This window comes from Amblyraja radiata, chromosome 37 (genome assembly GCF_010909765.2).
Source record: "Amblyraja radiata isolate CabotCenter1 chromosome 37, sAmbRad1.1.pri, whole genome shotgun sequence".
Lineage (NCBI taxonomy): Eukaryota > Metazoa > Chordata > Chondrichthyes > Rajiformes > Rajidae > Amblyraja > Amblyraja radiata.
Window position 1 is genome coordinate 7,067,313 of NC_045992.1, and position 22,271 is coordinate 7,089,583.

The 22,271-nt window shown below is 44.7% G+C and overlaps 1 protein-coding gene across 2 annotated transcripts in view; it reads right to left on the bottom strand.

Annotated features, from left to right (window-relative positions):
- The window catches only part of cdh23 (cadherin related 23), a 556,325-nt gene that overhangs the window by 250,352 nt on the left and 283,702 nt on the right, over positions 1-22,271 (bottom strand). For both annotated transcript variants that reach the window (XM_033012745.1, XM_033012744.1), the window contains exons 14-15: positions 10,654-10,718; positions 902-1,139 (exon numbers count right to left, since the gene is read on the bottom strand). In XM_033012745.1, coding sequence (XP_032868636.1) covers positions 902-1,139; positions 10,654-10,718 — 303 coding nt within the window. The remainder of the gene's footprint in view (positions 1-901; positions 1,140-10,653; positions 10,719-22,271) is intronic.

Sequence of the window (22,271 nt, forward strand, 5' to 3'; positions counted from 1 at the left end):
AGAGACATTATCGTGAAGCTGGGAGGAATATTACAGAAATGAACAATGGTTTAATTCCATGGATAGATGTAATCTCCTGATAGATACATTGACCCATGTGTTCAGTGCATGAACTGAGGCCGGGGAAGGGATTCCATGGATGCAGTGGGATCTAACGAGAGTTTGCTCGAACTGTGGCAATCCTTGGTCACTCCCACGGCAAGCATGAAATCCCTTTCTTTCAGCGTTGCCAGTGTTCAGTGGTTATGGGAAGAAGGCAGGAGAATGGGGTTAGGAGGAAGAGATAGATCAGCCTCGAAGGGCAGAAGGGCATATTTCCATGATATATCACTCAATAGGAATTGGCTTATGGCCCTGCGTTTTTCTTAAAGACACAAGGAATAGATGCCATTTTGGGTCGAGTTCCTTTCTCAGACTCAAAGGTCCTTTCCTCAGGAGTCAGGTTAGAAACATGACAGTAGCACAGTGACAATCTGAGAAAGGGCTCAAGCCAAAATGTCACCTATTGCTTTTCTCCAGAGATGCTGCCTAACCCGCTGAGTTACTCCAGCCTTTTGGGCCTAGCTTTGGTGTAAACCAGCATCTGCAGTTCCTTCCTACGCGGTGTTTTTTTCTCGCTTGTTGACAGTGATTTGGGAGGTGGGGGAGGGGGTTGGTATTTGGATCTTAGAAGAGATGGGAAGAGGATGTTTGCATCAGATGGCCGAGCTGCAGCAAATGACCACATACACGGAGGCCCAACGTCAAAGCCATCAGCTATCGTGGTGTCCCATTGCATGGGTAGGTATGGGGCCGAATCCCTTCAGGAACTCCATGGACACGTGCGGGCGGTGGGGCGTGAAGGGCTGTGTGAAGTCAGTGTGGACAACGCCACTGAACCCAACGCGACCAGCATACTCACCCGCACACGGACCACCTGCACTGGGGCCGCCTCGTTCTCTCGAATCGTTCCCAGGTAGGTCTCCTTCTGGAAGGTGGGGACGTTGTCGTTGACATCCAACACGTTGACGCGCAGCCGGCCCGTGCTCTCCTCGCCCCCGCCATCTCTCGCTATCAGGGTTAACGTGTACCGCCGCGTGGTCTCGAAGTCCAGACTCCGGATCAGCGTTATCTTGCCAGTATCCTTGTTGATTGCAAACCTACCGAGCAAAGAAAGTTTTACTGCAACAAGTCACAAAACAAAGAGGCGAAGATGGCTAAAGCTCATTGTAATATACTTGTACTAGAAACATAGGAAATAGGTGCAGGAGTAGGCCATTCAGCCCTTCGAGCCAGCACCGCCATTCAATATGATCATGGCTAATAATTCAAAATCAGTGCCCCGTTCCTGCTTTCTCCCCACATGCCTTGATTCCGTTAGCTCCAAGAGCTAAATCTAACTCTCTCTTGAAAACATCCAGTGAATTGCCCTCCACTGCCCTCTGCGGCAGAGAATTCCACAACTCTCTGGGTGAAAATGTTTTTCCTCATTCCATGTAATGCCATCTGTGGCCATTGCTCCAGAAACAAAGCAAAGGAACTCATCCAATCAAGCTGTACTAACATTGGCAAGGTGGCCCTAAGAGCTATACCAACCCTCTCTTGAAAACATCCAGTGAATTGGCCTCCACTGCCTTCTGTGGCAGAGAACCCGTGTCTCGGTTCATGTTAATGCTTAAGTGTAACATAAATATATCTATGTGTGATGACTGATCAGTCAGAAGAAGGGTGTCGACCCAAAACTCAACTGCAGCAATTTAAAGGAAACTGTAGTTGAGGCCAAATCACTGGATGGATTTAAGAGAGAGTTAGATAGAGCTCTAGGGGCTAGTGGAGTCAAGGGATATGGGGAGAAGGCAGGCACGGGTTATTGATAGGGGACGATCAGCCATGATCACAATGAATAGCGGTGCTGGCTCGAAGGGCCGAATGGCCTCCTCCTGCACCTATTTTCTATGTTTCTATGTCTTGGTATTGAAAAGAAAGAAGTTGTTACTGGTATTGGTTTATTATTGTTACGTGCGCCGAGATACAATGATAAACTTTGTTTGCGTGCTATGCAGTCAAATGATACAATCAAGCTTTACACAATTACAAAGAGAAAATTCTAGAGTGCAGAATACAGTGCTGCAGTATTATAACATTACAGTTACGGAGAACATGCAGATTAAAAAAAACTAATGGTCTATAATCAGGTAGATTGGAAGATCGGGACCAAGCTTATGGGAAGACCATTCAGTTGACCCGTAACTGAGGGAAAGAAGCAACTCTTGAATCTGGAGGTATGTACTTTCAAGCTTTTATATCTTTACCTGATGGGAGAGGGGAGAAGAGTCAATGACCAGGGTGAAATTGCCCAGTTTTGGCAAGGAGAGCCAATGGGACTAGATGAACCATTCTAACATGGAGCTGGTACAGACTTTGATGGGCCAAATAGCCTCCTTCCACACACTGACTCTTTTGAGATTACACTGTGCAGCTAAGCAAAAAAATATCTGGGTGCCTTTAGAATGAGTTGTTTTACTAGCCATTTAAAATAAATGTGTTAACATCACTGTTCAAACAGAGGAGAAAGTCATTTCATACAAATGCATGAAGTGTTAATGCTTTACTAAGCCTCAGGCAATGTATTCATAGAAAAATGGGTGATGAACAAATTCTACAGGTTCTATCTCCACTGAAACATATATTTTTTAAGGGTTTGTGAAGGAAAGAACTGCGGATGCTGAATTAAATTGAACAAAGACACAAAATGCTGGAGTAACTTAGAGGGACAGGCAGCATTTCTGGAGAAAAGGAATGGGTGACGTTTCGGGTCGATACCGTTCTTCAGACTCAGGGTCTCGACCCGAAATGTCATCCACTCCTTTTCTACAGAGATGCTGCCTGTCCCGCTGAGTTACTCCAGCATTTTGTATCTACCTTTCTTAAGGGTTTGATGGGGTGTCTATTGTAGGGCTGCTTCCTCTGTCCATAGAAACAAGAACAAGGTTTGATTGTAATCAAGTTTAAGAAGGAACTGCAGCTGTTGGAAAATCGAAGGTAGACAATATTGCTGGAGAAGCTCAGCGGGTGAGGCAGCATCTATGGAGCGAAGGAAATAGGCAACGTTTTGGGCCAAAACCCTTCTTCAGACTGATGTGGGGGGGGAGGGGGGGGAGAAGAAAGGAAGAGGAGCCGCCAGAGGGCTGAGGGAGATCTGAGAAGGGGAGGAGAAGAGGAGGAGAGGTCTCCCCTTCTCAGGTGGAACTAAAGTAGTCAATAATTAATATGATCTGTTAATAATTGAATGGTGGAACAATAGGATTAAGGGCAGATAGGACTCCTGAACCCATCATATAGGCTGAAAGAAAATCTCCTTGAAAATAAAAATGAATTCTGCACATGTAACCAATGTCTGCCTTACAGTACCAGAGATCCGGGTTCACTCCTGACCTTGGGAGCTGTCTGAGTGGAGTTTGCACATTCTCCCTCGAACTGTGTGGGCATTCTCTGGGTGATCTGGTTTCCTCCCATTCCCAAGGCTGTGTGGGGTCGTAGGTTAACTGGCCTCTGTATAATTACCCCTTTACTTTAGACTTTAGAGATATAGTGTGAAAACAGGCACTTCAGCCCACTGAATCTGCACCGACCAGCAATCACCCCTATCCTACACAAGGGACAATTTATTTTAACTGTAGCCAAATAATCTGCAAACCTGTACGTCTTCGCAATGTGGGAGGAAACCAGGTCACCCAGAGAAAACCCATGCTGTCACGGGGAGAACATACAAACTCCGTAAAGACAGCACCCTTAGTCAGGATTGACCCTGGGCGCTGTAAGGCAGCAACTCTACTGCTGCGCCACTGTGCTGCCCGTAGTGTGTGGAATGGATTTAAAAGCCGGCCAAGATAGAACTAGTGCGAATAGGTGACGGATGGTTGGTGTGGACTCGATGGGCCAAAGGGTCTGTTTCCATGCTGTATCTCTAAACCACACCGAGTAGTGACCAGGAGGGAAGCATTTGGAAGGACACAAAGTTCTGGAGTCACTCAGGCAGCATGTCTGGAGGACGTGGATGGGTGATGATAGGTGATAGATTACCCACCAGGTATTTCTCCCGCCTCCCTTCATTAACCTGTCAACATTTCCTTCTGCTCTTTCCCCCTCATGTATTTATCCAGCTTCAGTTGAAATAAACACATCATTTTTGCATTACCTACTTTTGAGGGTGTCAACTTTCATAGTCTAACTACATTCTGGGTGAAACAATGTCTTCTGGATTCATCTCGCGTCATCTTACATTGAGGACTTTAGTTTGGAATCTCGCATGCAAAGAGGAACAACTTCTTCATATCAATCCTAGCCGACTAGTTATTTCACAGGCAGGTTTCCACTCCGCAAACAATGTACCTATCCCAACAGATGAATCTCAGAGTGCTGGAGTCACCCTCAGATGTCTTTTACCCCCACACACCTTTCCTCAATCCTTCCCTATCTTATAAAATGGAGACTATAGCACTCCCCATATATGCCTTCCCACTGACGTTCTCTGCAAGTCCAGGTTAACTTCTCTGCTAACCCTCTAGAATGTAACGTCCGTCTGTCTGAAGAAGGGTCTCGACTCAAAACATCACCCATCCCTTCTCTCCAGAGATTTTGCCTGTCCCACCGAATGACTGGCATTTTGTGTCTATCATCCCCAGAGATGTTGCCTGACCCACTGAGTTACTCCTCGCACTTTGTGTTTTTGTCTGAGTCGGCTTGGTTTATAATCTCTTTAACCTCAGCGCCACTTCATAACCTGTACGCTGTCTCTGGTCAGCCATAAGTTCTGAAATAAGACTCAAGCTGATAAATAATCACTTCCAGGGTCGAAGATGTCCCAACCCATCCGAAAATCTGCAAAGCTAACGCAGCAGAATGTAGATGAACGAGAAGTGGTGGAGGGGAATAAAACACAGAAACAGGCCCACCATGTCCATGACACACCTCAAGTACGGGGCATGTACTAATCCCATTTATCTGCACTTGGAGAAGTTTAGAAATATTTGTTATATTCACTATGATTAATTATTATGGGTATTGTGCTTAAAGGATTGAAATAATTAGTTGATCAATTCATCGGTAATCAATCATCCCGAGGTCCTGGTTTGGAAATTTGTGGGCTGTGATTTTTTTTTTTTGTTGGAGGGAATTGAGCAGATTTTGACAGAAACGTTGAAGGGAAGAGTCATTCTGCTTAATAGGCTGAGATTCCTGTTTTAAAAAATTAATACTCTGGGTTAATTAACAACAAGGAAGTTTGCAGTGATTTCAAAGACAAACTGCATTTCCATTAATTCAAGAAAGACAGCCAGTCATTAACCGCTGATTAATCTTTCTTGTGATCAGACCATATTAATGACATTAAAATATGATTTACATATTCGCATTATGCAAATTAAAACGCACGGGAAGATTCGACAACAAAACCGACACAATGAACATTCTCGAGCCTGTCAAGGAAGTAATGGATGAGTTCCTCTCCAGAAATATTAACTGCCACCAAACCAATATTGAACCAAACAAAACGCATAAAAGGAAAAATTATGAGTTTGTGATGACCCTTCATAATTGCTCCAAGTGCTATGAAATAAACCCTTGGCATTCCATGAAAACCATTCCTCATCTCCATTGGATACTTACTGTTTTTTACAAAGTTAATCCCCGAGGCTAGTCCAACGAGAGATCTGAAATACCATCAATGTACACCATACTTAACAGTGAAATAAACGAGAGAAAATGAGATGGTTGGCAGCCTTTAATGGGAAATATTGCTGTCCACTATCTCACATGATGCCATAAAAACAAAACTCGAGCAGTTTACGACCATCAAGATTGTGCAGTTGAATTATTGCCTCAAACACGCTGCCAGACTCCTTTTACACTCGCTTTAAAACGCTATGCTGATCTTTAACTGTTACATTAGAGGATGCTTGTTACAATGGATGTAGCATGTCAGGCAGATCAACAGAGATGCTGATAGAAACAATCTGGTGGGAAGAACGGATGGTGCGAATGACTTCTGACTTCTTATGGAGGCGTTAATACCATTTTGTTTTGAATCAGGTGTTAATTAGAGACCTGTGTCCAGTCTACAAGGTGGATGTTGATGACCCAAAAGGCACGAGGATGTTATTCCATGGAGTTGGCTCTTACTCCTCTAATGATGGAATCTCAGATAATATATCACTCGGTACCCCAATGGAGGGCTGGCTGGCTAATATAGTCATACTGCACAGAAATAGGCCCTTTGGTCCAAATTGTCCATGCCGACAAAGATGCTCTATCAAAGCTGTTCCCATTCGCCTGCTTTTGGGCCATATCACTATAAATCTCTGCTTCCATACACCTTTCCAAATATCTTTCAAATGCCTGTTACAGTATCTGCCTCAACCACCTCCTCTGGCAGGTTGTTCCATATACCACTGTCCGAATGAAAACATTGCCCCTCTCTCCCCTCTCACCTTAATCCTATGTGCTCTGGTTCAAGCTTGACTGAGACTTGAACTTGCTGACCCTTGACACGATACTTCATGTGGCTCTCCCGTAATGTGACACAGGTGACGTTTCCTATACCTTTTCTCCAGAGATGCTGACTGACCCACTGAGCAGCTTTTTGTGTGTCTATCTTTGGTTTACACCAACATCTGCAGTTCCTCCCTACACACTTCTCATTTGTTTAGTTTAGTTTAGAGATACAGAGCAGAAACAGACCCTTCGGCCCACCGAGTCTGCGCCGCCCAGCGATCCCCGCACACTTACACTAATTTATACACTCTAGGGCTAATTTACTAAATTACTAAGTCACTAATTTACTGAAGAAGGGTCTCGACCCGAAACGTCACCCATTCCTTCTCTCCAGAGATGCGGCCTGTCCCGCTGAGTTCCAGCGTTCCAGCATTATGTGTCTACTAGGGCTAATTTACATTTATACCAAGCCAATTAACCTACAAACTTGCACGTCTTTGAAGCGTGGGGCGAAACCTAAGATCTCGGAGTAAACCTATGCGGTCACAGGGAGAACGTACAAACTCCGTACAGGCAGCGCTCATAGTCGGGATCGAACCCGGGTCTCTGGCGCTGTAAGGGTTGTAACGCGGCAACTCTACCGCTGTGCCACCGTGCCGCCCGATCGTGCGCTAAATGTTAGAAGACAGCCGTGGAGTAAGATCAATGACAATACTTTACAGCACAACATATTTAAATATATGGGCAACAATCTAATGAAATGTGATGCGTATGCAATATCCTCACAGTAAAATAAATTAACTATGTGTTTCACAATGTGTTCTGGGCAAATGTGGATTTGAATACAATTGTTTTTTTCATTATTTCCACATTACACTGTAATTGATGTGCTTCATCACATTACCGGACCCCAGTCTATGTGAAGTGCTGAAGAAACTAGGAAGTACATTTGCACAATGCTAGAAATGTGTAAATGATGACACATATTACAATTTGCAAAACAAGAATTTGTTTGCACAATATTTAAGAAGGAACTGTCCATTCTAATTCTATTTGATATTTTGACCTCATATTTTATTGAATCGCCCACGCGTAGAGATTTCACCAACTTTATAATTGGAAATAAATTCTCGATTGTTCACAGTTGCTCAACGGTTGGGTCTTGCTACTCGCACTGTTGAATACCTCTCCCCTGGCAAAGTCAGCACCTGGGGTAGGTCCTGGCTTTTGTTCCATGAATGGAAGCTGCTGTCAAAGGTTTACCCTTGTGTGCACCAGCCTGAAGAAAGGTCTCGATCCATAACTTCACCCATTCCTTCTATGGGTCTATCTTCGGTGTAAACCAGTGTCCCGCTCCTCATCAGAACTGCCCCCACCATCGACTCCTTTAAGTCACGACTCAAAACCCATTCCTACTCCCTAACGTTTTTGAGCCCCTCTGAGGGGGCGCTGTGAACAGTTTATGTATGCATTGTTAAGTCTGTCTCCCGTTGTATGTATCAAATTTGATGTAAAGCACTTTGGTCAACGTGAGTTGTTTTTATATGTGCTATACAAATGTATTGTTATTATTATTATCAGCAGGTCCTTCCTAAACATTCCCATGTGTAGTTGGATGGTAGCAGCAGGCTATATCGGTGTGACTCCCACCCATTCCCACTGGGAACACTCACTGGATATTGCCCGGTGTCTGGAGTCATAGTAATACAGGCTCATCCACTCAAGGAGCCCACAGCATTCACTGTTACATTAATCGGCTATTTTACTCAAATCAATGTGAGCTTATTGCCATGTGCACAATTACAGTGAGGTCAATGGAAATCGTTCTTGCAGCAGCATCACAGGCACATCAACTTAGACAACACACAAACATGTAAATTATACCAGACATTTAATAGAAAAAGACTGTGAAAAAACAAGACTCATGAAAAACATAATTAGAAAAATAAGTCCATGCTAGTGTAAGTTGTAGTCAGTAGTGTCCCATTGCTGAGGTAGCCACGGAACACCACACACATTCCCATCAACTTCTCCTCACATCCTTCGACTTATCATCACACTAGGGTCAACCACCGGTGTCAATCAACCTGTCAATCCAGGTTTTCGTGATGTGGGAGGAAACTGGAGCACCAGGGGAAAACCCACAGAGTCAAAGGGAGAACGTGCAAACTCCACACTGACAGCATCTCTACTCGGCCTGCCGCTGCGTCTGGTTTCAATGGGAACAAAACAACTCTGTGATAGCAGGATGGTACAGCTGGCGACACTATACCCTGCAATATCCTCCTGCCATATCCAAGGAATCAAAAGCCCAAGTGTCTTTTTCTTAAGTACTCATTTCAGTGAAATTAAATTGATTTTGTTTTTGCATTTTAGCAACTGGGGATGCTTTTATATTGCCTGTTTTTAAATAATTTCAGATGCCACTTGTATTGAAGTTTGGTTGAAGATGTCGCACTAAAAACAAACATTCAAAACCCTCTACAGGACACAAAATAGATGAAAAGAAAAATAAATAAAAAATCGCCCTCAAAAGGCCATTTAATCAATGCTCTTCATTCATTAGAAGTACATGTATTTATATAGTAATGCTTTATTACTTTCATCAGGATCTTTTAAAGCACTTTGATTAACAAAGAATTACGACTCAAAATGGAGTCACTCTTGCTTACAGAAACAAACCTGGCAGTCCAATTGCACGGAGCTACAACATAGGGACGACTAATCATTTCTCGCTGCAGTTGGCCAGAACACCAGGATAACTAACATCTTGCTCTTCTTCCAAGAATGTACCAGATCTTTTGTATTCTCCCCAACAGGCAATCTAGAGGCACTGATGGCACAACCTTAGGGTAACATTTCCAACAATATGATCTCTTTAGGACACGCATAAACCTGCAGGTTAATTTGCCGACTGCCTTGGGCGGAACAGTGAACGATCAGAATCTTTTTCGCAGGGTGGAGGGTTTTAAAACTGGAGGCTGTGGGCTCAAGGTAAAAGGGGAGAGATTTAATAGGGACCTCGGCGACAATGTTTTCACTCTGAGGGCAGTCTGATGAGCCACCAGTAGAAGCTGGAGAAGCAGATAAAATTACGACTATCAAAAGACTTTTGGACAGATATATGGATCGGAGGGTGTGAGGGATGTCAAGAGTGTTTAATAAGTCATATATACTGGCAACGGAACAATGAAATTCGTACTTGCAGCAGCATAAGGCCTGTAAACATAGATAATATATAGCAAACAAAAATGAATTGTTAATAACCACAATAGAATGTCAATGTGGTTGGGTTGATGTTCCAGTTTCCGTGCCGTAGAGCTCCATCGCTCAATAGCTCCATGTCTCTATGTCTAAAATCATAATCTCTTTGGTAGCTGAGGGAGGGACTATCGCAAAGTTTAAGAAGCCATTAGACAGATACATGGATGGGATGGGTTTAGAGCAGTGGTTCCCAACCTTTTTTTGGCCATGCCCCACCTAATCACCTCTAAAATCCTGATGCCCCCCCCCCCCCATGTGGTGATATATAATTCTTATCATTTAAAAAGTGAACTCCGTTTCAGCTGAAGAAACATAAACTACATATGTTTACCTGATGGAAAATCCAAAAAAATAAAAATCGAAAATTTGGACCCAGACCTCCTCAGTCGCGCTCAATTGCCCCCCTTAAAAATCAAATTGCCCCCCTGTGGGGCGTATGCCCCACGTTGGGAACCACTGGTTTAGAGGGTTGTGGGCCAAATGCAGGCAAGTGTAGCTGGGACATGTCGGTCGGTATGGGCAAGTTGGGCCGAAGGGCCTGTTCCCGCACCGTATGATTCTATGAATCTTGCCTCAATGTTCTGGCAGATTGAGAGCCACAGGTCTTCTCAGAAGCTCAGTAAGAATCTGTTGAAAGCTGGAGAAAGGAGTTGCATATAGGCGGGAGGCTGACTACAACATATAGGTCGGATGTTACAAATATTCACCACGTCTTGACCAGGAGGGGATGAGATGCCAAACTCCCGTCGATTAAATCCAAATGCAACATTTCCTCAGCCCAGATGTTTCGAAGCGTTGAAGGAGATTTATGAGACTTCATGCATCACACCTTTCAGCAAATAGTTCATAACTGGATGACACCATCAGTGTATATAGGTAAACATTCAGAAATGCTTACTACCCAGAGCTGAGTCCTACCTGTCAGAGTCGTCACTGAAGAAATAATGAATGTCTCCATAGCTTCCAATGTCATTATCTGTTGCCTGAGGAAAAGAACATTGAAAAACAACATTAATATTGATAGAACACTAAAGTCCAATAGCTAACACTGGATTTTTAGGCAAAGAGTCATTGAGCGTGGAAACAGGCCCTTCAGCCCAACTTGTCCACACCGGCCAACATGTCCCAGCTACACTAGTCCCACCTGCCTGCGTTTGGCCCATATCCCTCTAAACCTGTCCTATATGCGTAGCAGTCTAATTGTTTCAATAGTCCCTGCCTCAACTACCTCCTCTGGCAGCTCGGTCGATACACCCACCACCACAGGTGATTTAGCCCACCTGGCTAACATTCTGCTAATTTGGGATGATCAGCCATGATCACATTGAATGGCGGTGCTGGCTCGAAGGGCCAAATGGCCTGCTCCTGCACCTATTGTCTATTGTTCACTCAGTTCAAACAAAGTTCAGTCAGACAGCAACGTTCCTTCTACAATCAGGTCATCGGGTGACCAAGCTTGCCGTCACGGAGCTGGAGAAGACGGAGGAATGAAGAACGTGTGCCAGCGCTCCCTGCCTTGGTTGCTGCTGTGATCGCAGCCACCAGCCGATGATCGAAGAGAAGCCAAACCTCAGCACTACTGAGCTGATGCCGCAGCTGTGTCCAATTAGCTGCTGTTGGACAGGCCCACCCGAACCTCGTCAGCCTCCTCCTTATAAACCCAGGTGTTCCAGCCAGAGAGGAGATGCAGGGGAGACAGGAAGCAACCGTGGGGCATCTCCCTTCTAGTTGCAGGCTCGCAACGTTTAAGAAGCAATTAGACAGATACATGGCTGGGATGGGTTTAGAGGGGTGTGGGCCAAATGCAGGCAAGTGTAGCTGGGACATGTCGGTCGGTATGGGCAAGTTGGGCCGAAGGGCCTGCTCATACCGCCACAACGACGCCAGAAAACGACGCCTGCTCATACCTGCTCAAACGATGCCTCAAATTGAACATGCAACTCGGAATCAGAGAGAGTGTTAACATAAGGTAGACACAAAATGCTGGAGTAACTCAGCGGGTGAGGCAGCATCTACGGAGAGAAGGAATTGGCGATGTTTCTAGACCCTTCTTCAGACTGATGTCAGGGGAGGGGGCAGGACAAGGAAAGAATGTAGGCGGAGCCATTACTGTCTCCGCCTACATTCTTTCCTTGTCCCGCCCCCTCCCCTGACATCAGTCTGAAGAAGGGTCACGACCTGAAACGCCACCTATTCCTTCTCTCCATTGATGCTGCCTCACCCGCTGAGTTACTCCAGCATTTTGTGTCTACCTTCGATTTACCAGCATCTGCAGTTCTTTTTCAAACAGTGTTAAAATGGTCAGGGGAAGGAAAAGGACACATTTCAGGACCATCACATCAGGCTCGACCAAAAAAGATCTTTGTCTCTTTCACTCTCCAATAAGATGTTGGAACACATTCTCAGAAAAAAAGACAAATGGTTCAAGTCATCCAACACTGGTGACGGGAAAGGGAACCGAGATCAGTGGAGATATTAGCTGATTGATCTGGATTGACTCCAGTCTCTCCCCGAGAATGACGTGATCATTTGCTAGAATGAATAAAATGATGATGCAAGGAGCAATCATTGATGGAATCATCCTCCATTATCAGATCACAATGCGAGAGAAAGGATTGAGAGTCAAGTTGGTAGAAATGGGCTGGAAATACCTGATGCTGGCTGATTTTACAATCTCAACAGGCCTTGGATGGGACACAGCTGAGGATAACGGATGTCAGAGTCTCTATGAGGAAAGGAGATGATTACTAACGGATCATCCGGTCCACATTTCACTTCCTAGGGAAATTGTGTTGCATACGGTGTTCTGGTATTCACAGTGGTCTCTGAAGTGACTGAATATTTGACCCTAGAAATGACCCCATCCGGGAGCTAAGACTGGGTGACGATTGCGGTGAGCAATCTAATCCCAACCCAGATTGGGCCACCTCTATTAAAGTACTGGAGTAACTCGGCAGGGTCAGGCAGCATCTCTGGAAAACATGGATCAGTGACGTTTTGGGTCGAGACCCTTCATCAGACTCAATGGCCATCCTGTACCAGTTATGCCATCACAGGATGACTAGGATTCTGTGGTTCATAAGCCACGATGAACACGCTGAAAACTAAAATGAGCTCTGGGAATGTCAAACAAAAACAACCAACGACAGAAGTTTCTTATTTATGAGGAATATCAGTAACTACTTTGGGAACGACAGATGGCACAATGGGCTAAGTGTTCGGCTGGCAACCGGAAGGTAGCCGGTTCGAATCCCGCTTGGAGTGCATACTGTCGTTGTGTCCTTGGGCAAGACACTTCACCCGCCTTTGCCTGTGTGTGAATGTGTGTGAGTGATTGGTGGTGGTCGGAGGGGCCGTAGGCGCAGATTGGCAGCCACGCTTCCGTCACTCTGCCCCAGGGCAGCTGTGGCTACAGAAGTAGCTTACCACCACCGAGTGTGACTGAGGAGTGAATGAATAATGCGATGTAAAGCGCCTTGAGTATTAGAAAGGCGCTATATAAATCCCATCCATTATTATTATTATTAACTGCAGAAGAGGAAGTTTTAATTCAACTCTGCAGCCCGGTAGTTCGAACTGGACAATCATATAGGGGGTCACATTATCCTGGCTAATCCCATTTATCACTCCCATTCCTCATCACAAAGGACAAAGGACATTTATTGTCACATACACCAATTGGTGTAGTGAAATTTGAGTTGCCATTGCAGCACACAAATAAAATAAACACAACATTATAGAATTTAACATTAAACCTAAAAAAACATTTTCCCAAAGCGGGATCAACATTTCCCACTGTGAGGGAAGGCAGCAAAGTTCAGTCCATTCCTCGATGTTCACCTGTGGTCGGGGCCTATTGAGGCCTTTGCAGTCGCCGCTATGGCGGCCCGATGTTTCTGGCCCTCTCGCCGGGATGATGGAACTCCGGCATCGGAACAGAACAACACTCTCAGAGGCTTGGAGTTCCAAAACGGCCGCTTCCTCCCGGAGACCGCGGCTCCCGAAGTCCACGGGCCGCGCTGGGCGGAGCTCCAACACTGGCGACCTCGGCGAGAGATCCCAGGCTCCGCGTTGATAAAGTCAGCGCTGCCGCGGTTGGAAGCTCCGCAGACCACAGCTCCATGAAGTTGACGTCGGCAGGCCCAGCACCCACATAAAAAGACTAAAAGGCCTCCAGAACAAAACTTTTTAACAAACTACAAATAAAAAAAAGGGTGACGAACGAACAGCTGCAGACGAGGCTGCCACACCCTATGGTGCCACCACTCGACAATGTTATTTATTTGTTATTTATGTTGTTTGTTTGTGGTGTTTGCCTCTTCCCACCAAGACAGAAGGTTGAGAATTCAGCCCATTCTCGGACTTGAGCAATGCTTCGCGGGTGTTTGGGATGAGAAGGTAAACCAAGATCCCGCCTCTATTGCCGGGGAGGCAGCAGGATCCCTCATTACTTTGATGAAGAGCAGAGGAGTTCTTCCTCTGGCCAACATTCACTCCATACCAAACAACACAAACAGGTAACCTAATACTCATCACACTGCTACTGGTGGAAGCTTCCAATGCATAGACTGGCTTGGTCACTTCAGTGGCATCAATTCAAAATTACATTAGAGATTTTAATCCTTTCTGGGGAAATGTGAAAATAAGAAAGTCAGATATTTCTCTCGTTAGATTCTTTACGTAAATTTTCTAATTATGAAATCCACCTTCGTTTCTATCCCGATCAGAGGTAGATGGTCCTTCTCTCTGGCTGGCTAGTCCAACTTTGTGACAAACACTCAAACTCTGGATAGACACAAAGTGCTGGAGTAACTCAGCTGGTCAGGCTGCATCTCTGGGATTGGAGGAGCAGCACCTCATATTCCGCTTGGGCAGTCTGCACCCTAGTGGCATGAATAATGACTTCTCCAAATTCCGGTAGCCCTTGCAGTCTCTTCCCCTTCTCAGCTCTCCCTCAGCCCTCTGGCTACTCCTCTTCCTTTCTCCTTTCTTCTCCCCGCCCCCCCCCCCCACCCGACATCAGTCTGAAGAAGGGTTTTGGCCCGAAACGTTGCCTATTTCCTTCGCTCCATAGATGCTGCCGCACCCACTGAGTTTCTCCAGCACTTTTGTCTACCTTTGATTTTCCAGCATCTGCAGTTCCTTAAACTCTCTGGAGATAAGGATGGGTGACGTTTTGGGTTGAAACCCTTCTTCAGACTGAGAGGGGGAGGAACTGAAGGTAGGATTTTCTTCTGAAAGTGGATTGGGGGTGGGGGGAGTGGGGGACTGTCTTTCCTACCTCCAGTTAACCTCCCCCCTTCTCCTTTCAGTCTGAAGAATTCAACACAGAAACATAGAAATTAGGTGCAGGAGCCAGCACCACCATTCAATATGATCATGGCTGATCATCCAGAATCAGAACCCTGTTCCTGCTCTCTCCCCATATCCCTTGGTTCCATTAGCCCCAAGAGCTGTATCTAACTCTCTCTTATATACACCCAGTGAATTGGCCTCCATTGCCTTCTGTGGCAGAGAATTCCACAGATTCACAGGTTCCGACCCGAAACATCACTCGTTCCTTTTCTCCAGATATGCCGCCTGACCCGCTGAGTTACTCCAACACTTTGTGACTATCTCCGGTAGAAACCAGAACCTGCAGTTCCTTCCTACTCAAACTCTGGAGAGTCGAAGTTTTCACACTGTTAAATTCAGACTCGTGTCCAGAGAGCCAAATTCTTCTGCCCATTTCCAGGGACACTTGCAGGCCTGTTTCCTTTTTATAGCTCTCTCTATTCACAATCTTTATCGCAGTAAAGCCTAGCAAGGTCAGGTAAAGTACCGCAAACTGAATGTGAAATGATGCTCCAACTCCGCTTTGCTAAGAAGAAATCGTAACCTTAAATCTTCTAAGAATGCTTAATATTAAATCAGTGTGACACCTCCATTTCTGATTGAGTATCAATTTAATTCCAATTATTGCCAAATTACAGTCAGATTTCAGCTGTTGATATTACGTCGGTTGAACACTGTTGACTGGTCAAACTCATTTCACTTAAGACTCTTAAACCCAGCCGAGAGATAAACCTTTCATCTCATGAGAATACGATGGATTCTGCCTCATGACTGATCTTTAAATTTCTGTGCTCCCAAATTGGATGTAACTCTCTCTAACCTTGGCAACAATTTTACTTGTAACACACGTGCGAAATGCTTAAACTGCTGTGTTGAGAACCAGTCCCTTGAAGCTCCCCTGCTTTAGTTTCCAACACTCTCTTGAAACTCACCTGGGCGTGGGTTTTACACTTTAAATTGATGGGGTTCACAGGAAAATTAATTATTCTGTTATGAATCATCTGGCCAACTGAAAAGTCAAGTGGGCGGAGCAGCAGTAGAGCTACTGCCTTACAGCGCCAGAGACCCGGGTTTGATTTTGACTACGGGTGCTGTCTGTACGGAGTTTGTACGTTCTCCCTGTGACCCACGTGGGTTTTCGGTTTCCTCCCACACTCCAAAGACATTCAGGTTTGTGGGTTAATTGGCTTGGTATAATTGTAAATTGTCCCTAGTGTGTGTAGGATAGTGTTAATGTGCGGGGATCACTGGTTGGCGCAGACTCGGTGGACCAAAGGGTCAGTTTCCGCGCTGACGCTCGGTTTAAGCTACCTGCTTAGGTTTATTATTGCCACATGTACCGAGCACCAGTAAACAAATTAGATGTTTAATAGCCGAATGGCTGTAGGGAAGAAGCTGTTTGTGAACCTGGACGTTATGGTTTTCAGGCTCCTGAACCTTCTTCCTGATAGCAGGGATGAAATGAGTGTGTGGGCAGGGTGGTGTGGGTCATTAGATACAGTGGGACACAGTGCACAGTGAGTATACAGGTTCAGGAATAGCTACTTCCCCACAGCCATCAGGCTATTAAACCTGGCTCGGACAAAACTCTGATTATTAATAACCAACCATCTGTTATTTGCACTTTATCATTTTATTTAGTCATGTGTGTATATATTTATATTATAGTATATGGACACATTGATCTATTTTGTAGTAAATGCCTACTATGTTCTGTGTGCTGAAGCAAAGCAAGAATTTCATTGTCCTATCAGGGACACATGACAATAAACTCACTTGAACTTGAACATTAGATACAGCAAAGGGGAAGACAGAGTGTAAAATATCGATCTCAGCATTGTAGTGCATCAGTTCCTGAGACACGTTCTCCCCGTGACCAAGTATGGGATGGTAAGAAAGAAAACAGTTATGAAAGTGGTTTAGAAACCATTAAAACATTTGCTTTATTTATAAGAGGTGATATTGTGTATAAAGTCCCGGGCATCAGCATATTTAATGATAAAACGTGGGCTAAGTAGGCCGCAGCCTGAGCTCAATTACGGGGCGATATTTAGAGGTTAACTCTACACAAATCTGAGGCACACAGCAAGGTCCCATCAGGCTCCTGTCTGAAGTCAGAGGCAGGAGAGGCAGCAGATTCCCCTCCCTGGAGGATATCACTTCACCAGATGGGTAAATATATCATTCACTTACTTTTATGGCTGCCATTACTGACACCAGCTTTTGATTCCAGATTTGTTTAATTAAAGGTTTTCAATTTTTCAATTCCACCAGCTGTTGTGATGAGATCTGAAAGGCCCATACTTCTGGATGTTGGGTCTATGACGTTAACTACCATCTTAATAGAGGGGATGGTAAGAAAGAAAACAGCTTCGAGGTGGGCAATTCTGTAGAGGTCATTGTTCATAAGGTCATAAGTGATAGGAGCCGTATTAGGCCATTCGGCCCATCAAGTCTGCTCCGCCATTCAATCATGGCTGATCTATCTCTCCCTCCCAACCCCATTCTCCTGCCTTCTCCCCATAACCTGAAATCCATACCAATCAATAATCTATCCATCCATCTCTGTCTTAAAATTATCCATTGACAGCCTCGGCAGCCTTCTGTGGCAAGGAATTCCACAGATTCAGCCTAAAGAAATACCTCTTCATCTACCTCCTAGAGCAATGTCTTTTAATTCTGAGGCTATGACCTCCAGTCATAGACTATCCCATTAATGGAAACACCCTTTCCACATCCACTCTATCCAAGCCTTTCACAGTTTCAATGAGGTGTCCCCTCATCCTTATAAACTTCGGCGAGTACAGGCCCAGTGCTGACAAACGCTCATCAAATGTTAACCCACTCATTCCTGGGTGAACCTCTTCAGGGCCAGCATATCCTTCCTCAGATATGATGCCCAAAATTGCTCACAATACTCCAAATGGGGCCTGACCAGCACCTTCTCGAGCCTCAGTATTACATCCGTGTTTTTGTATTCTAGCCCTCTTGAAATAAATGCTAACATTGCGTTTGCCTTCCTTACTGCCAATTCGATTTGCAATTGTCTGTGTCTGCGTGTGTCTGTGTCTGTGTCTGCGTTCGTCCCTCCGTGTGTGTCTGTCTGTAAGTGTCCAGTCTTTCCACTGACTGGTTAGCACGCAACAAAAGCTTTTCACCGTACCTCGGTACCCTTGACAATAAACTGAACTAACTCATCGGGATTTTTCAGAAACACTCCTGCACAAGCCCCACAAATCCAGATACAATCTCAGATATTCCCCTATCCCACCTAATCTACAAATAAAAATTCGAAACCCAAGCCTAGCGATTGACGGATTTTGAAATGGAATGGCCTTCTTAAAGCAAAATTATTCTTTCAATTTACACACCACAGTCAAACGATGAAAAGGAAATGCTCAATGTAAGGACGCTTTAATAGTGGAGATATCAAAGAGTATCTGTGCTTCTAACGAGTTAAATCACACTTGGATTATACTTCAATTTACTGTCATGTGTTGAAGTGTTCACCTTCTTTACACACATCTCTCATGTTCGGCACCATATTTCTCTTCATTCAATACCAAAGACTTTATGTGTAATTGTTAATTTGAGTAAGTGCATACCGAACCAAAGGAAATTAATATCAGCTGGGTCCTACAACAGGTGGAAGATGTGAGGCCGGCTCCACTGTAAAATATCATTGACCCAAAACGTTTTCTCACCACAGACACCATCTGGCCTGTTCAGCAGCACTGTGTGCATTTCCATTCCTCCCTCAATTGTTTCTTAGACTGGAATGGTCACAAATTACACTACTTGGTAATTTGTTGAAACATTTGTCTGTAGTTTAGAGTCACCTGGAGCCCAGCTTCAAAGCAAATGAATGCTAAATCCAACACGTGCCTCGGTGAAATGAAAAGATAATCTCGCGTTTGGGTATCCTTTGACACTCCATTACCTCTGCATCAGAAATGCTCGGCAGCCTCCGTGCCACCATTTCTTCCAATTTGTGCACAATTTCTTCCAGCCATTATCATCAATTGAAAATTCAGTGGCGAACTTGTCACCTTGGACAGGACTCGAGATAAAATTATGCATCACTCCGAGACAAGTCTTCCAGCTCATCTGTGTCCTCTTCCCCTTTAACCTAAATGTGGTCGTACTCCTTCCAAACCACACAGAACAGAGGAAACCATTCATTATCACTCACTTTTGTAAGGGCAGAGTGACACAACCAATATAATAAACGGCGACAGAATGCTTTTAGATAAAGAGCTTCTGCTTTTATTTAAACTACGGAATAAAATTGATGGAAATCAAATTGCTTTTGCCAGAAGCTCTCTTAAAAAGAGTCATAAAGGAATCCAATTATTAAATGTCAAAAACATGTCAGAAGCTTTGATGACCTGAAGCCATCAAACGCAACTGAATTCTATTACTGGTGCTCCAATCCACAAAGAGGATTGACAGAGTAAGGTCAGAAAGGTTGACACCAGTGGTCGGATTGTCTTAGTGAGTGGGACCAAAGGCCAGGTTTGCTTTGTGGCCTGTGGATTAATGGCAATTCACATATCAGTGCCTGATATATTCCCCTTGTAGACTTGAGAAGTCATAACTTTCCTGTACTTCATAAACAATTCATGATATTTCTTATGCTATTTATTAGTCCAACGTGCAATGTCACCGTGGCCATTTTACCACCTTTAAAACCTCATCAAGTGCACTGAATGCAGTATGTGCATTTATGCATCAGTTTCCACAGTGTGCCCCATTTAGTTTACCATACTGTAGATGACACAATCAAAAACTTGCTTGCTCCCCGCAAAGCAATGGTGAACAGATCCATATTTAGTGATATTAACTGTAGGATTAATATGAGCTGGGGCACCTGCATTTCTTCAAAATAATGCCATGAGATGATTTGCATCCAGCAGTTATGAATGTGTAACCATATAACCATTCCTCTTTAGGGGCAGCAGTGGTAGAGTTGCAGCCTTATGGCCGGTTCTCACGGTGCGACCTGACGCAAGATGTCACCAGAGTGAAGTGGTCGTGGTCCAGCACGAGTTCCGCACGATATAACGGGGGGTAGATAAAGAGTTCCCACGGTACTCGGCAATTCTGTCATTTGTGCGAGTGACTTGTCCGTCTCTCGATCTTTCCCGTTAATCATGAATGAACATCGTGGACTGTAGTGTAGTTAATCACGTGGCACAAATGATGTCACTTTTTTTCACACACTATATAAATATCCTCCGTTCGTAGAATTGTCTCATTTGCAGACATGCCTATACAAAGTTGGTTCGAGTACAGGCTAGTTGTTATTTTCATTGACGCGCTGTATGCATTAGCGCAACATGTGCATCGAAAACGCTTGCGTGAAGGCAGAAGGGTGAGATTAATTAAAAAGAGAATTAAGAGGAAGTCTCACTGGGTTAAGCCCATGTTTCAACGGAGACCTCAATTAGGACAATATGAGCAACTGCTTAATGTGCTGTGCGAAGAGGATAAAAGTGCATTCAAAAACTTTGTCAGAATTTCACCCGAGCTCTTTAATGAGTTAAAGAACAATTTGGGACCTCTGCTGAAGAAGGTTGCGCTTTCTCTCCCTATTTCTATAATCCTCTCTGGATTTGTCATAGAGAATCTCATTGCATTGGTACCACTCCACCAGTTCCCCCTCTTGTTCCCTGTTGAAGTTATATGGCCTTACCTTCTGCCATCTTACCTTTATGTTATCGTCTGCTGAGGCTATTGGGGAGGAAACAGCTACTGGGGAGGCAATCTCAAATCCACCTTGATCACCCTCTCCCTGCTCCAAGGAGCCCACAGGCAGTGGTATCTCTGGCATCTCCTCTTGCCTCTCCACCTGTCTCTCTTGCTGAGTTTCCTCCTCATTTACCTGCATGGCTAAAAACTTTCTGACTTTCTTTGACCCCTTTCTTTGCGCTTTTCTGAGAGGCATCTCTGCAAGTCTTTTTACTGTGAAAAAGATTCTCAAACAATGACAATTAGGTGGGACGTCCTCGATGGACACATGGTCCATTGGCGATATTGAGACCACCTTTTTTACTCACCTTATGTCCCTTCTGTCAAGCTTCCGGGTTTACCGTTCGCAGGAGTTCCCACGGTACCCGCAAGAGTCATTACGGATATCGCACTGGCATCTGCGTTCATACAATGTTGCAACGCTGCTCAAGTCACTCTTGGAGAAATTCAACATTTTTTGAATTTTCTCCCGACCGTACAAAGTTACACGACTACCTGCCGTTAGCGCCACGGAGGTCCTCGGTGGTCCACGAATGCCGTACTGCTATCGCAGAAGGTTCCCACGATGTTAAACTCTTGTTAAGTCTTGCTTCAGGTCGCACCGTGAGAAAGCCCTTTTACAGCGCTTACAGCGCCAGAGACCTGGGTTCGATCCTGACTATGGGTGCTGTCTGTAAGGAGTTTGTACGTTCTCCCCGTGACCGCGTGGGTTTTCTCAGAGATCTTCGATTTCCTCCCACACTCTAATGACGTACAGGTTTGTAGGCTGATTGGCTTTGTATAAATGTAAATTGATCCTTGCATGTAGGACAGTGTTAATGTGCGGGGATCGCTGGTCAGTGCGGACTCAGTGGGCCAAAGGGCCTGTTTCCGTGCTGTATCTCTAAACTAATCTAAAACGCGCAACATAGCACAGTATAGCACACCCTCAGTGCTGCACCATAGTACACATCAAGGCAAAGGTGGCATATTTTAGTAAATGATCCCTACAAGTCAAGTCAACCACATTGCAGGGTCAAAAATCATTACAAGAAAATTGGAAGATTTTCTTCCCCGAGGAGATTAAGGAACCAGGCAGACTTTTAATGACAATCTGGTCGTTTCACAAACTCCATTACTAAAAACAGCTTATTGTCCAGATTTATTTAGTTTAATTGATTCAATGGGTTCATGTTAAGATTCTGGGTCATTTTTCCACATCTACATCTGGATCTCTGGACACCCCAGGACTCTGGACATTAGTGACATAACCACGACTCTACAGTACCCTAAAGCAGTGCCTCCACTCCCCGTCCATGTTGAAACCCCTTATTCAAACCCTGAACTCTAATTGTATTTTGCAGTCTCTTTCTGTTCACTGTGATGGTCATAGAGTGATACAGTGTGGAAACAGGCCCTTCAGCCCAATTTGCCCACATTGACCAACATGTCCCATCTACACTAATCCTACC